The sequence below is a fragment of the Argopecten irradians genome, chromosome 8 (assembly GCF_041381155.1).
Source record: "Argopecten irradians isolate NY chromosome 8, Ai_NY, whole genome shotgun sequence".
Taxonomy (NCBI): Eukaryota; Metazoa; Mollusca; class Bivalvia; order Pectinida; family Pectinidae; genus Argopecten; species Argopecten irradians.
Window position 1 is genome coordinate 22950595 of NC_091141.1, and position 16839 is coordinate 22967433.

At 34.7% G+C, this 16839-nt stretch overlaps 1 protein-coding gene across 1 annotated transcript in view; it reads right to left on the minus strand.

Moving 5' to 3' along the window:
- LOC138329710 (phosphatidylinositol 4-phosphate 3-kinase C2 domain-containing subunit beta-like) overlaps nt 1-16839 on the minus strand; it is a 44310-nt gene that overhangs the window by 13102 nt on the left and 14369 nt on the right. Inside the window, exons 12-30 of the mRNA XM_069276977.1 lie at nt 16536-16620; nt 16021-16152; nt 15480-15647; nt 14751-14856; nt 12756-12817; nt 10470-10550; nt 9831-10019; nt 7803-7896; nt 7119-7213; nt 6469-6643; nt 5548-5655; nt 4650-4742; nt 3854-3983; nt 3379-3515; nt 2889-3058; nt 1787-1943; nt 1146-1252; nt 663-788; nt 29-104 (exon numbers count right to left, since the gene is read on the minus strand). Coding sequence (XP_069133078.1) covers nt 29-104; nt 663-788; nt 1146-1252; nt 1787-1943; nt 2889-3058; nt 3379-3515; nt 3854-3983; nt 4650-4742; nt 5548-5655; nt 6469-6643; nt 7119-7213; nt 7803-7896; nt 9831-10019; nt 10470-10550; nt 12756-12817; nt 14751-14856; nt 15480-15647; nt 16021-16152; nt 16536-16620 — 2291 coding nt within the window. The remainder of the gene's footprint in view (nt 1-28; nt 105-662; nt 789-1145; nt 1253-1786; nt 1944-2888; nt 3059-3378; nt 3516-3853; nt 3984-4649; nt 4743-5547; nt 5656-6468; nt 6644-7118; nt 7214-7802; nt 7897-9830; nt 10020-10469; nt 10551-12755; nt 12818-14750; nt 14857-15479; nt 15648-16020; nt 16153-16535; nt 16621-16839) is intronic.

Genomic DNA, 16839 nt, shown 5'->3' on the forward strand with positions numbered 1-16839 from the left:
GATTAATTTAAAGTCACAAGTAACTTACATAATGTTTTTCAGGCTCATAGCGTTTCTGATAGCTGTCAAGTGATACTTTTTCCAATTTACCATCTGTGTTTGCACTGCAAAACATAAAAACAAACTTCTAAATAAGGGATGCATGTTGATGATCATGTCTAGGAATCAATGGCCATGCTCGTTAGAGGTCACATGACGCAATGGCCATGCTCGTTAGAGGTCACACGACGCAATGTCCGTGCTCGTTAGAGGTCACATGACGCAATGATAAAAAGTATCTCGTTGTGTTAACTAGCTGTAACATTGTTGGAGTAGCCTTGTTGTGTCAGGTAACCAAGTTGCAACATTAATCTTAGAATTATTAATTTTTATTTTCGAGAAGTGTAACATGATAATTATATATATACATTGGCACAGAGGGCATAACAAGCTAATATCAAACACAGTAATCCAATACCGGAAAAAGGTATTAAATGAATTACTGCTAAAATATCTAAAATATCTTCCCTCACTACAAAATATGTACAGGGTATTAAAAATAATGTTCAAATAAATTACTGCAAGAAGATTCCTCTGTATATGAACCATATGGAATGAATGAAACCTAATCTATTCACACAAAATTATCATGGCACTTTTATTAAAGCATAACTGTACATTACCTGTAAGTTTTCGGGACAAAAGAAAGAAGAGCCCCTTCTTGGTGACTGGAGAACTTCAGTTGAGCCAGATTGTGAATGAAAAAGTTGATGGGTGTAAACACCGACTTTAAACTGTCCTCGATCATCCTGTTCATTACAAGACAATTAGTACACTAATTCCAGACATTCAATCTCACATCTTCTGCTTCAAACAACTATACCAGACTATTTTCCTGCTCTCTTTTACCCACTTCTGAATCAATTACTGTCTCATCTTAAAATCTTACATTTGTATTTTTCTTTCTTTCAATCTCTTTTCTATACAATCAGGTTTTCTAGAGACTCATTTGTGTATAAGTAAATAACTCTCTAAATTGAAAAAATCAATATAAAGTGCATAATTTTTATTATGGTATTGGGAATGAGGTTATAATTTTTATGAAACATTGGTCTATTTGCCAAACCCACCGCAGAAGGCAATAAAATAAAGAACTATCTGCCTACCTTGTGAATATTGCAGAAGCCTGTGCATCGGTTAGCTTAGGAAGTAAAGCTTTCTGGATGTACAATGCAGAGTTCTCGCTGACTCCTGGAATGCCCGCTCTTGTCATCTGCAACAGATTATACACAGTCATTGTCTTTCAACACACTTGTAGCTGTCAATGATGCTAATGTGTGGATATAAATCAAACCAAGTGTCAAAATAATAATAAAAAAAATTAATCATTAAGTAACAGATTTATGATCCATAACATTACTTTGAATCTTATAAATTCACAACTTTAAAATTTGGAAACCATGACATTACAAATCTTGATAAAATATGACCCTATTAGGTCGACATTGAATGTGGATTGATCCATTAATGCATACTATCCTGTACGTTGTAAATGGCAGCATCTTCTAAAAATTAATAGACATATTTAAAACTTAATTAAGAATTTCCTGAAATGGTAACTTCATAGGGTAGTATGTTAAAATTAATGAGATGTTGCGCTGTTCAATAAAAATTAAAAAAAAAAAATTCCTTCACCCCAGAAAACACATATTCTGAACTCTAAAACGTCTAATTCAGATCTAAGAATGGAAGAGTCCATTTAAAATTATTAAGTTGATCATTTCAGTATGGGTCTTGAGCAAATTACCAGAGCAAACAGGTTGAGAAACAGGTTAGCGTTTTTCCTGATGATGTTGAACGCCTGGCAGCAAAGATCAATAAAGTTTTGGAAACGGTCACTTCTCTTCTCTCCATTGTTTATCACAAATGCCATGTCGGACGTCAGAACGAATGGCACACGATCTCTGGAAAGTCAAGATTTAGTTTCTCTGATAAAGTGAATATTTACATAAAAGACTTGTTAGATGAGTGTAAATCTGAAGGAAACAGATATACTTCTATTGGTCCACCCTTACTGAGGCCTCAGTGTGCAGCAGTATAGCAGTTATATTGCAGCACATGTATACTGATCTGTGTCAGTGTGCAGCAGTATATAGCAGCTATATTGCAGCACATGTATACTGATCTGTGTGCAGCAGTATATAGCAGCTATATTGCAGCACATGTATACTGATCTGTGTGCAGCAGTATATAGCAGCTATATTGCAGCACATGTATACTGATCTGTGTCAGTGTGCAGCAGTATATAGCAGCTATATTGCAGCACATGTATACTGATCTGTGTGCAGCAGTATATAGCAGCGATATTGCAGCACATGTATACTGATATGTGTGCAGCAAGATACTGCAGCAACTAAGCAGGTTGGTGCACTGATACAGTAAATATTCAAATACCTAAATTAATCTAATTTAAAAGATAAAAGATAAATACTTTTGGGTAATACGTCTGAATCAAAAATTCACATATCATCTCCCAAATTTAGTGGTTAAAAGCATAATGTCTTATTCGTATCTGCCACAAGTAATTGCCCCTGTTACACCTTGAGTTTTAACAATGCAAGCAACGTTAACATCAAAGACAAATAAAACAATAAGCAAATCCATACCTCTTGCTCATTATGGTACAGTTATTACAAGAATCAATCATACTTTACTTTAATGTTTGAAATCTTGCATTTAGCCATTCATTTGAACAAGTTGGTAGCACTTATAGCTATATATTATAATCCAGCATGTTTTAGACATAATTTCAAATTTCTGAGCCATTTGATTTTTGATAGAAGTATCCACATTTATATTATTTTTAATTAAAAATTATTAATAGTATAGTCCATAGAAGTCTAAATTACCTTTTGATACTTCCAAACATCTGTGAATCTCCAAGAAACTTGTTGAAATCGATGTGGAACATGTGTCCAGACTGCTTGAGCATGATGTTGTCATTGTGACGGTCACATATCCCAAGGATATAGGTGGCAACACAGTAGCCTGCACAGGATCTGGTAAAGTTTTCAACAGCCTGTACAACACAAATATAAATTATATACAGAATAGTCAGCACAGGACCTGGTCAAGTTTTCAACAGCCTGTACAACACAAACATAAATTATATACAGAATAGTCAGCACAGGTTCTGGTTAAGTTTTCCAATGCCTGTACAACAGAAAATATATATTATATTCAGAGTAGTCAGCACAGGGACTTTTTCTACACTTCAAGTTATTACAGATAAACTTTTAAGTTAAATGTTTACTGACTATAGCTCAACATCATCATCAAGCCAAAGAAAATTTCTTTCTTTCAGTTAGACAGGAGAATATTGAGCTGTCTTAAACTGACCTTTTGATATTCCAGTTCTGTCGGGTTATGTTTCTGTAACCATTCCTTAATTGGCCGATCTTTAAATGATCCAATGACACCGTAAGATACTTGGATCCTCCGAAGTGTGTCCGACTCCATGACAAGCTCAATAACACCTGTGATAAAACACATAAGTTACAAACATCTAAAGGATAATTTTGATCCATGCAAGATTTTCTCTGTATTATATTCTTTGTTTTGTTTTGTAACACCATTTTCTTTAAATTAGTTTATGATCTAGAGATGATGTGATGAAATAAAGTCAAAATCAAAGTGAATTCACATTAAATTGCAAATGCATATGTCAAGTAGATACAAGTATTTTATGATTAAAGAGAGTAAAATATACAAAGACGATAGAAATGAAAAATAATTTTACATATAGAGTTTGTGTCTCATAATTACAGATTTCACAATTACTCAATACTGTGAAACCAGCTGCCTGCATGCTAACCTCGTTTAGGTCCTGTGGCCAGACAAGCAAATGTGATCATTTTGAGGTCAAGTCCAGCCCTTAGCCACAACCTGTCCATAATCTTGACCATCTGCATTGTCAACATGTCCTGTCGAAGGTCATCTCCAACCTGTCACAGAAAATTTAGAAATCAAATTAATTCAAAAGCATCATCATCAAAAGACATATATGTTGAAGGCCTACATATGAGCGTGTGTCCTGGTGACACATCTGAACATCGATCGCTGACATTCGGCAGATCTGTCTAGTTTCTGTGTCCCGCTTAGCATACATTCTACATGCTGGGGTTCCCGTGCCTTGTCACATGGTCGAGCTGTCTAAATTTGCCCCTTTATCAGCTGACGTAGGGTATACTCGGTTCGAAGTGAACATTTAAAAATAATTCATAATAATTATTATACAATAACTAATAGTTGCAATCTTAAGGTTCCATACACAACTACTACATACCAATTCATATTCAGAAAAGAATTTCAAATTTTGATTAAGAATATTAATCACAACAGCTTTTGGAGTATAGACTTGTTAAATGTAGTATAACCATCTATCAGATTAGTTTTCTCTGAGCTTCTTCAGAATGACAAACATACAAAGACATAAATCCTCTAGAATTTCAAATTATCAATAATAACATATTGATTTACCAATTTGAAAGTTATCTAATTAAAATTTAAAATTCTTTAAAATTTGTGGAGTTTATAATAGACAATCAAGTAGGGGTCTTTACAAAAGCAAACCAAATCTAATACATTGTCAGTATAGAAATATCACCTACCTTGAACATAGTGTATATGGGTTCAGCCTTGATGTTGGTACTCCGGAACACCAGTTTTAGGGGAAAGGCATTGGACGTGAAATAAGAACAGGACTGAAACACAATTAACATCAAAATACATAATGCATAATTATATAGCTGACATTTGGACAGATGGTCAGACAATGACAGGTTTTTGCTTTATGTTCCAGGGCCATTTAGGACATACAAGGTGTAGAATGGGGCGGAAAGCCAGTGAGAGTACCTGGAGGAAAATCACCAGTACCTGGCAGCTACCCCATGCAAAAATTAAATTCAAAACCAAGAGATGTGGACTAGGTTTAAAAAATATGACAGTTTAAAACACCTTAACCATTTAAGGATTAACTTGAATAGATTTTTTATGTTATGGAGATGTAACACAAAAATATGAGTGTACTGTAAATAAACCGCGAAGCGGTTTATGATGAGAGTACACTCAGATTTTTGTGTTATATCTCCATAACATCAAAAATCTATTCAAATTAATCCTTATAATTCAATTTACTAATGATAATCTCTTCAATAATCAAAATTCATTTTTGGGACTATTTTGTCTATAGAATCATAACACCGTCATCTTAGCCAATCAGAAGCAACGTTACAAACTTTTTTTTCTTTTTGGGCTGATAAAGTAAATTTTTAAGCGAATGAAAATGCTCGTAACAAACAAAATTGACTTGTTTGGCCACAATGCAGTGGCCCCAACAATGGACAGATGATAAATCAGGCCCAGACTTCTCAGAACAAACTTAAGTTACATAATAAGAAAAAAGTTCAATTTGACTTAAGAATGCACGTCCGAAATCTGGGCCTTGTGAGCTAAATATATTTGTGTTAGTTTTTGTAAAATATCTTTGTTTTATAATAATTCACAAACCTTAAGGTCTACCCCAGACACAGCCAAACCAGGGTTATAGGGTAAGAGAATGCTGCCACGGTCCTCAAAGAGGTCAAACAATGCTTGTAACTCTCTTTTTAACGTTCCCTGTAATTTAACAAAAGACCTTGTTACTATTCTGTAAATAAATGTTCCTTGTTTATATATTAATACACAAGCAGTTAATCAAATGCTACAGTGTTTCCTGAAAGGAAAATTATGAAATTATCTGAAAACAGCCAGGATACAATGTATAAAATGACTGAATGAGTTTTGTAAAATCCATTATGATGATGTTACGCAGTCAAAAGTGGATGACTCTTAAATAATCATTATAAAGTTCATTAATTAATCAGGATACAAAATTAAACATAAAAATAAATATTTTGAATTTAAAGTAGCTAGAATATCAAACCATCTAATTAGTATTCATTTAAACAACATATTATAACATAAAATATTACAAAAGTTTTCATCTACAACATGGCCATATAGATACATGTATAGCCTTACATACAACTCCATCATCGGAAATATCAATTACAGTCAAACCTGTGTTTAAAGACCACACAAGGAACAGAGAAAATGGTCTTTATAGCCAGGTGGTCTTTAAACACAGGTTTAATGGTGTTGAAATTGATCATTTGGGATGATACAAAAGTGGTCTTATTGAGCAGGTGGTCTTTATACAGACTTTTGTATCATCCCAAATGATCAATTTCAACACCATTAAACCTGTGTTTAAAGACCACCTGGCTATAAAGACCATTTTCTTTATAGCCAGGTGGTCTTTAAACACAGGTTTAATGGTGTTGAAATTGATCATTTGGGATGATACAAAAGTGGTCTTATTGAGCAGGTGGTCTTTATACAGAGGTAGTTGCTAAAGTAGGTTTACAAAATTATTCTAACAGAACTCACATCTTTGTCCTTTGACACTTGAACTTTCTCAGCAGTGTTGGTAAGAATCTTAACTAACTCCTCTTGTTTCCTAAATTCCTGGTAGAGGGCGTCACCAGCAACACTCACCAAGGCGACAAACATCAGCTCGTAGCGATGTTTATAAATGCTATCCTGGGCCGCTCCTTTTGATAACCTAGTCACAAACGAAGTTAAAGCTAAAAGTCTTCTCACACATAGCTGTATATTAAAGTGGAAATTCAATTTGGCTTCTCGATAAATCATATGTATGAAAACTAAATAAAATTATCATTATTTATTTCAATTTAAATAATACACCATTTCTTCCATTAATTTCGTAGTATTTTTTATCCATAATCAGAGTTAGAACCAATAATAAAATATAGTTCAGATATTTTCTTGGTTATTTTGACTTCACTTTTTAGAGGTCTATTCCTGGTTTTACAATTACATATAGTTAAGAAATTCCATGATAATTTTGTGTATACACATGGTATCAAATTTGAAATGTAACTTTCAATATCTGCCAAATAAGTAATTCATTCATTCACCCCAGACCTGTACTTAGAGTCATCTTTAAGACTGGGGCAGTCCATTATAACACAGGGGTTAAAGAAATAATGCACTGATTGAAGCTGAGGATACGTTACCAAAAGAGTTTATGAGCAAATCTGATACTCTTGCAAGACTGTTCCAACAGAAGCCGAGACAAGTCAGAAGCGTGATAGCTTTCATATTTCAGAGCCTACAGAACACGGAAAATCAAAATTATATATGAAATACATGTATATAATAATAATTTTTATTATCATACAATTGTAGAGTAGTTTTTTATAATCATAGTAAATAGATGTAAATGAGTTGAAAAACAATCCATGGAATGAATTTATTAAACACAATATCTATTTCTGAATTTCTGAACCAATAAATATCATTCAAAGTGTAATACTGGTTATAATACTAGTTCTATATGATTATATGCATTTATGGCTCCAGTGACAGTGTGATATGGAGGTTTATTAACCTAATGTGTAATAATCGTTCGTCATTGTTGCACAATCAGAAAGGGGAGTAGCTTTCCCCCATCCCCCCCCCCCCCCCCGAGGGAAATACTATGTTTTATTTCCCTGTCATGATGTGTTTCAACTAATCACAGACACTGTTCTAAACATGATGTATATGAAGAGGTCGAAAGACTAAAATTTATAATTAGTGATTACACATGCAGAACTGTACTGTAAGGCAATATTACAAGTCTAAGTCTTCTGACTCCTTGTGTCTGTGTTACATTTATATACTGAGCAATAGTTATAAGATGAGGTGACAATTATTACCTGTATAAGTTGTGGTATAAACTCTATTAAGTCGTCCGTTGCCATTTTCTTAAGACAATCAACAGCATATTTCCTTACTGTTATATCAGGGTATCTAAAACAAGGAGGCAAAACTTTTCATGATCTATTGTATGTAATCTAGTAACACATTTGTACGTATGCAGTGAATTCGAAAAAAAAACAAGAGGCCCATGGGCCTTAACGGTCACCTCAGTTAGAATATATAATGAAACAAATAATGAAACAAATTTATTAAGACATATAAACACTGTATGCTGGGCCTTGAAGTTGGTCAGTGATTTATAAATTTGACTTTTTAGACTATGAAGAGTAATTGCTTCCATCAAACCTGTGAACTTAGAGGTATTTTTTGAAATTTTAATCATTTTTACCATGTTTGGTCCTGCCCCTCTGGTCCCCCAGGGGGTCATAAAGGATGGATATAGATGTTAAAATGCTATATCTTAGGCTAATAATTCTAATCAAGTTTGACTAATTTCCTATGAAAATTGGGCAAATAATGTTCACAAACATGTTTTTCCTATATAAACTAAAGTTAACTTGACCCTTCCCCAGGTGGTAACGTGAGACCCCAAGGTCACATAGTTCACAATTTTTATAAAACACCTTAAGACCTTTTCATCTATAAAATGTATTTGATTCTACCATTTCCAGAATTTTAGAAGAATATTTTTGAAGTTTTAGCCTATTTGACCTTTTTTGGCCCCGCCCCTCTGCCCCCAGGGGGTTGGCCTAGACCAATATGGATATGATGTTAAAATGCTATCTCAGGCTAATAATTCTAATCAAGTTTGACTCGTTTCCAATGAAAATTGAGCAAAAAATGCTCATAAATGTGTTTTCCCTATATAAACTATAATAAACTTGACCCCCTCCCCAGGGGGAAACGTGAGACCCAAGGGTCATATAATTCACAAATTTTGTAAAGGACCTTAAGACCTTTCTATTTATGAAAAGTATTTGATTCTACCATTTCCTGAATTTCAGAAGAAGATTTTTGAAGTTTTAGCCTATTTGACCCCTTTTGACCCCGCCCCTAACGCCCCTGGGGGTCAGTCATAGAACATTTGTTAGTAGGATTAAATGGCCATCTCATACTGATAATTCTGACAATATTTGACTCATTTCCTATTACAAATGACCAAATAATGCTCAAAAATGTGTTTTCCCAACATAAACTATTAGTAAACTTAACCCCCTCCCCAGGGGGAAACCTGAGACCCCAGGGTCATATAATTCACAATTTTTGTAGAGAGCCTTGAGACCTTTCTATCTATGAAGAGTATTTGATTCTACCACATCTGTGAGTAGAGAAGAAGATTTTTGAAATTTTACTCAATTTTACCCCTTTTGGCCCCTCCCGCAGCCCCCTGGGGGTTGGGGACCATATAATTCACAATTTTGATTGACCTTATGCCTTAGAAGGTTTGTGCAAAATTTCATTGAAATTGCTTCAGCAGTTTTGGAGAAGAAGTCGAAAATGTAAATTGTTTACAGACATAAGACGCACGACGGACTACGGACGACGACGGAGAAAAGGCGATTAGAATAGGTCACCTGAGACTTTGTCTCAGGTGACCTAAAAAAAAACCAGTTTCATTTTCATCTTATGAAATCATGTTCTAACTTCTACATCAGATTTTAAGATAAACTAGAAAAGCCTGGTTATGAAAATCTAAATAGTCCTTCCAATTTGAAGGAAAAAACCCCAACAAGGTCTAGAGGTTCATATGCATGAGTCTTAATTCACAAAATCATATACAGGTAAAATTGTGCTGACCTTGCCATGGTCATTTGGGACCCTTATAAATTTAACCTTGATCTATTTTACATCGATTGCAAAATAAGATATAAAACTTATACAGATCACTTTCAATAGCCAAGATGTACAAGCTCATGAGAGATCTTAAACCAGTCTTAATAAGCAGGTGATCTTTACACAGAGGTGTTCGCTAAAACAGGTTTTACTATATGTAAGATGCTGTGTCATTTAGAACTAAGACTTACTGTGGTTGAAGCAGCTCTAAAGCCTGCATCGGATCTATACGGCTCCAGCCTCGTAGTAATGTATACACCTCTGACAGACTCCCCCAATCCCACCGCCTAACACCCTGTAGTATCCATGGCAACAGATCCGGAAAATCATGCAGATAGTTACGATAACGCCACAGAATCTCCAACTCATCTGCCTGACAACTGTGGGTGAGATTTTGAATATAATGACAGTGGATATGAAATCATTGCAATAAAAATAAACAAAAATAATTATACAGTAACTTTAAACATTTGTTGGTACATGATTAAAACATGCCTAGTAAAGATTTGTTCCATTACATACAAAAACTACTAATTTCTTGTATTAATAATTAACTTAACATGAAGAAATAACTGTTTTACAGTTACAAGCAAAAATCAAGAACAACTAAAAATGGTGCAAAAAACAAATTAGGATATTTCGGTTTATTTTTATTTTCTAATTTTCCTGAAAATTCACAAAAACACCTAAAGAAGAGACTTTCGGTAAAAGGCTCAATCAAGTATATTTTTTGTCTTTTAGATTAGTAAGAGAATATAGAATAGGTTTAAAACATTCTATGAAATAAAGAACAACTTTCAATAGTTCAGACATAACAGAGAAATACCCACGAAGATACACAGTCCTTTTCCATAGTATCTGTCACAATCTTTTGTATCTCAGGCAACAGAGAGGAAAATGCTTTCTTCTCACTGAAATAAAAAAAATAACCCAAAACTTAAAAAAAAAATCAAAGTACTGAAATTGCTGTAGTGCAGATCAAATCATTGCAAGAAATTGACAAGAGCACTTACAACAAAACAAGAGGCCCAGAGGGCCTGTATCGCTCACCTGGTTTGTAATGCCAAATAATTTTCTGAATACAGGTTCATTGTTTCTTTTCTGAAGGAATTTTAATATTAACCTCTAAATCCCCTATTGGGCCCCACCCCTCCTGCCCCCTGGGGGTCAGAGCCAAAATTTATACAAGTTCTGTTCCCCTTCCACAAAGGATGTTTCTGGCCAAATTTGGTTACAATCCATGCAGAACTCTATGAGAAGTAGCGATTGATAGAATTTACCTCTATTTCCCCTATTGGGCCCCGCCCCTCCTGCCCCCTGAGGGTCAGAGCCAAAATTTATACAAGTTCTGTTCTCCTACCCCGAAGGATGTTTGTGGCCAAATTTAGTTACAATCCATACAAAACTCTAGGACAATTAAGTAGCAATTTATAGAATTTACCTATAATTCCCCTATTGGGCCCCGCCCCTCCTGCCCCGGGGACCAGAGCCAAAATTTATACAAACTCAGTTCTTATTCTCCCAAGGATATTTCTGGCCAAATTTGGTTACATTCCATGCAGAACTCTATGACTAGTAGCGAATTAAAGGATTTACCTCTATTTCCCCTATTGGGCCCCGCCCCTCCTGCCCCCGGGGGGTCAGAGCCAAAATTTATACAAGTTCTGTTCCCCTTCCCCCAAGGATGTTTGTGGCCAAATTTGGTTACAATCCATGTAGAACTCTATGACAAGTAGCGATTTAAAGGATTTACCTCTATTTCCCCTATTGGGCCCCGCCCCTCCTGCCCCCGGGGGGTCAGAGCCAAAATTTATACAAGTTCTGTTCCCCTTCCCCCAAGGATGTTTGTGGCAAAATTTAGTTACAATCCATGTAGAACTCTATGACTAGTAGCGATTTAAAGGATTTACCTCTATTTCCCCTATTGGGCCCCGCCCCTCCTACCCCCGGGGGGTCAGAGCCAAAATTTATACAAGTTCTGTTCCCCTTCCCCCAAGGATGTTTGTGGCCAAATTTTGTTACATTCCATTCAGAACTCTATGACAAGTAGCGATTTAAAGGATTTACCTCTATTTCCCCTATTGGGCCCCGCCCCTCCTGCCCCCGGGGGGTCAGAGCCAAAATTTATACAAGTTCTGTTCCCCTTCCCCCAAGGATGTTTGTGGCAAAATTTGGTTACAATCCATGCAGAACTCTATGACTAGTAGCGATTTAAAGGAAATGTTGACGGACAGATGGACGGACGGACGACGACGACGGACGACGCGCCATGACATAAGCTCACCTGGCCGAAAGCTCACCGGCCCTTCGGGCCAGGTGAGCTAAAAACTACAAGTAGGAGTCAACAAGCTTTCACACTGACAGCAAAACTAAAACTATTAAACTAATAATATTTTTCTTTTAAAGAGAAATTGAAAAATTAAGAATAAAAATTGCTGAAATACAGCACATGTATAGCAAGGGACAAAACATAAAATTAATGGAACAGTACAGAAAGTAATTAAATTGACCAGAAAAAAAATATCAAAGTACAAAAATCCATCTACGATGAACTAGAAAATTGAAAGTTAAACAACCGTAAAATCTCTAATGTACAGTATTATTATCCAGAACAAAAATGAAAATAAACCATGAAAATGACAATAAAACAATCAAAGTACTGAAAGTACAGAATGAAAGCTATTGAATTGACAAGAAAAAATTTAAGTTCTGAGTAACATAATTTTCATACTCACAAAAATTAATAGAAAGTACTTTCAATTTGTAATTTTTTAAGTGATTCAGCACCAAAAGTTAAATTCCATACATGTGTCCTGATATTAATACCCTAGCTCTGACAATTAGGATTAACACCAGGATTTGATAAATAGTTCACTATACATACAATACTGCCTTATACATATATACCGCATATAGTTATAACTGCAGAGAATATCATGTACAGCTACTTAAAATTAAGTGCATGGTGTACTACAAACAAATTTATCAAAATTGATGGATAGCTAGTTGTCAATCAAACCTCATGTGGCTTTCCACTTTATATTGTGTATGCTATAACGTTTTCTTCAACATTGAATAGATACATTTGCGTTTACGAGTACAAGACATGGCTTTACCTGGTCTTAGGCTTATAAACTTCAGGGAACACAATCTGTTTTCCAAAGTCTGGGAGATTGATCTGAAACAAATTAACTTTTAATTAATTGTAATTATCAAACATATTGGTTTAAAAAAAAGAGATCCCAGAGGGATTTTGAAGACAACCATAGATTGATCCATATAAATTAATTAGAGATGATTCATGGTTTTTCTTCCATTTACTTTTCCCTTAAATGCTTAAAACATAGGGTCTCTACATATCATACTAACAACATTTGTCAAAATTGTCAAAATGCAAGTATATCTGAAATAGTTTTAATAGTGTTTAACCATCAAAAATGAAGTTTGTGTTTGTGTATGCACATGTAATGACCAGGGAGAACATGCAAATTGGTTAAAATCTAAGACGGTGCCTGGTTGATGTTATCTTCAGATTGATCACTCGCAAATTTGATTATGTCCTTGAGTTGATCATGGGCCATGGGTTTTATGATTTTATGGCCCATGATCAACTCATGGACATATGAGAAATCTACAGAATGAAATTTGAGAAAGATTCCTATACAGTCCTTTGTTAGAAATAACAGTAACCAACTTCCAATTTTCAAACCCAAGATGACCATCTTTTGCCCATCTTGCTTCCCAATTTAAACCCAAAATTTAACAGTTTACCTACAAAACCAGCTTCAACCTTCATGATGTATAAATTTGTGAAAGATTCCTTCACTACTTTCTGAGAAAAAGCAATAATATAAATTCCCTTACTAAAATTAACAAGGACATAGCCATTCAGATCCCCCACCAATGGAGATATCAAAGCTGAAGTAAGTTTGATTGTGGAGACTTATGTGTATGAAAAAACCCAGGAAAAAGGAAGTTGAGCTAAAGAAAGATGGAGTATAATTCAAGTAGAGCGGGGCTGCAATTGTTGAATCAGGTATACAGCCTTGACATTTATATTAGACTATATACACAAAGATGGGTGGAGTTTTGCAAAGTAACATTTACCATTTACCATGATATTTTCAGCAATGTTTCCATGGTAACGGAAAAAGTGCAAAAAATGAAAACCTAAAAATAGCAAAAGGTACTACTAGACCATAAAAAGAATGTGTCTATGAAGTTTCGTGGAAATATCTCTGCTGGTTTTAGAGTTATGCTCCGGAAATGAACCTGCTACAAAAATATGATATTTTCAGCAATGTTTCTATGGTTACAGAAAAAAGCACAAAAAGTGAAAACCTAAAAATAGCAAAAGGCACTACTAGACCATAAGAACAATGTGTCTATGAAGTTTCATGGAAATATCTCTGCTGGTTTTAGAGTTGTGCTCCGGAAACCATTCTTACACAAAAATCTGCCATTTTCAGCAATGTTTCCATGGTTACAGAAAAAAGTACAAAAAGTGAAAACCTTAAAATAGCAAAAGGCACTACTAGACCATAAGACTAATGTGCCTATGGAGTTCCTTGCATATATCTCAACCGGTTTTCCAGTTATGCTGCGGAAACGAACCTGGTACAAAAATATGATATTTTCAGCAATGTTTCCATGGTTACGGAAAAAGTGCAAAAAATGAAAACCTAAAAATAGCAAAAGGCACTACTAGACCATAAGAACAATGTGCCTATGAAGTTTCATGGAAATATCTCTGCTGGTTTTCTAGAGTTGTGCTCCGGAAACGATTCTTACACAAAAATCTGCCATTTTCAGCAATGTTTCCATGGTTACAGAAAAAAAAAGTACAAAAAGTGAAAACCTTAAAATAGCAAAAGACACTACTAGACCATAAGACCAATGTGTGTATGAAGTTTCGTGGAAATATCTCTACTGGTTTTAGAGTTATGCTCCGGAAACCATTCGTACGGACGGAGGGACGGACGGAACCCATTTGTATATCCCCCGCTAAAATTAAAAATATCCATTACATACTAGTTGGTCGACTACATAGCAGATCTAATAACAATTAATACTCCTGAACCACTCAATTGCCTCACCAACAACTTACACACCTGCATGAGAGCTGCATCAGATTGAAGAGAGGAACAGAAAGGGATGAAAGGGTCAGCCACGCTGTACATCTTCAGAGGGACCAACAGGTTACCACTGATCAAATGTCTGGTACACAAAATATCAAAATAGTAAATATTTGACTGAAAATAATATAAGATTAAATTGAACACAAAATAATGCAACTGCAACAGAATCTGATTTACAGAGAAAGAGATTTTATCTCTCTTTAATTGTAACTTGAAATAGTTATCAGACTGTTTAATTAGAAGTGCATGAAGACAATGTGATATTTCAGTTTAAATTGACATTGGTTATAATGACGATGCAATCTGATTAGGATACATATAATATTTTTAGCAAACATGGCTAGATCTTGAGAAAAATAAGAAACCACTGAACTCAAATATTCATTAACTTTAAGACAAAATTCCCTTTAATAATAAAACCACTCAACTTAAATATTCATTAACTTTTAGACTAAATTCCCTTTAATAATAAAACCACTCAACTTAAATATTCATTAACTTTTAGACTAAATTCCCTTTAATAATAAAACCACTCAACTTAAATATTCATTAACTTTAAAGACTAAATTCCTTTTAATACTAAAAGAAAATTTTCAATTCTATATTATCCTGTCGCGGGAAAAGAAGATTTATATTAACCTTAGTCTAAATGAGTGTTGAATGTCAGTTAATTTGCTCTTACTATTGGAAGACTGTACTCACCCTTTCTGGTTATAAAGTTGTACAGTGACGCCACCTAGTGGTGATAAAACCTTTGTACCCTGTGTGTTGTTTTGGCTACTATTGGGAACGACCTTGACCCCACATAGTGTCATACACACTCGGGTTTCCCTCGGCAACATCTGGACTTGGATTTCATCAAAACTCACCCTGGAAAAAACAAGAACTGTTTAACAACTTGATCAAGTTCTCGGAAGAAATCCAAGAAATAAAGCAAAACCAAGCTAATTGACAAATTTAAGTCCAACATCATGTTTAAGTAAGAGATTTGTATGGTTGGATGGACAGGCACAACCAACATAAACTTTTGAAACACCCCACCTCCCCCTGCTTACCATGAGGGAATAATAATACTTCTAATTTTCAAGAAAATTATTTGAAAAGAAGATTTCTAATTCTCTAAATGCTTGCTTCATCATATGACAAACCATATGCTTTTCATACAAATGATGGTGTCTTTTTATTAACACACGTACAAAAGACGACATCATGGGGTATCAATATTTATTGGTGCCAAACGTACCACTCATCCCAGAGAATACACTCCAGTCCACACAGCTCAGTCGTGGAGATGGTTTTACATGAGGTCACTACATCTACATCAATCTTTTCTCTGCCGTAATGAAGACTGCAAATGATCTTGTATTCATCATACCTAAAATGATAACAGCTTAAGGTATATTTTTTCTTTCAATCATTTAGATCAAGATACATTTTTCTTTTAATCAGTTCCTTTTTTCTTGATGTTATTGTTATGTCTTTTCAAGGATAAAAGCTGCAAATCAGGACCTAATCAGTTCTGGTTGACATTTACTAATCTAAAATAATAGACATTTCTATCATGATCCCTACACAAAGAGTAAGGTGAAAATCAAGATTAATGTGACAGATTTTTTTTTTTTTAATTTTAGAACTCTATATGTTGAGAACTGTGCTTTGGAGCAATATTTTATTTTCATTTTATTACCTATTTCATTACAATTCAATATTCAATAACTATTTGCAAACTTAAAAGATGTCATTTTGGCTGCATCTTACTTCTGTGCCCAGGTGACAGGAATGCGATGGACTGTGGCGATATGAAGAATAAAGTTGTCCTCTAATGCCACGACTGGCTTTGTCTCTAAAATGCAGAAAAAAATATCATAATATTATATTACCATAATTTTATTATCATGATAGCTTCACATACTTCAAGAATCTAAACTCAATACTTCAATCGTCACATATTCTGTTTTCTTCACAGCCTCATATGAAAGAGTCTTATAACCCTATACAGTGATACTAACACACCTTGTATGTGTTGTACAGCTGCTCCCAGTAAGTAATCAGTATGGAATGT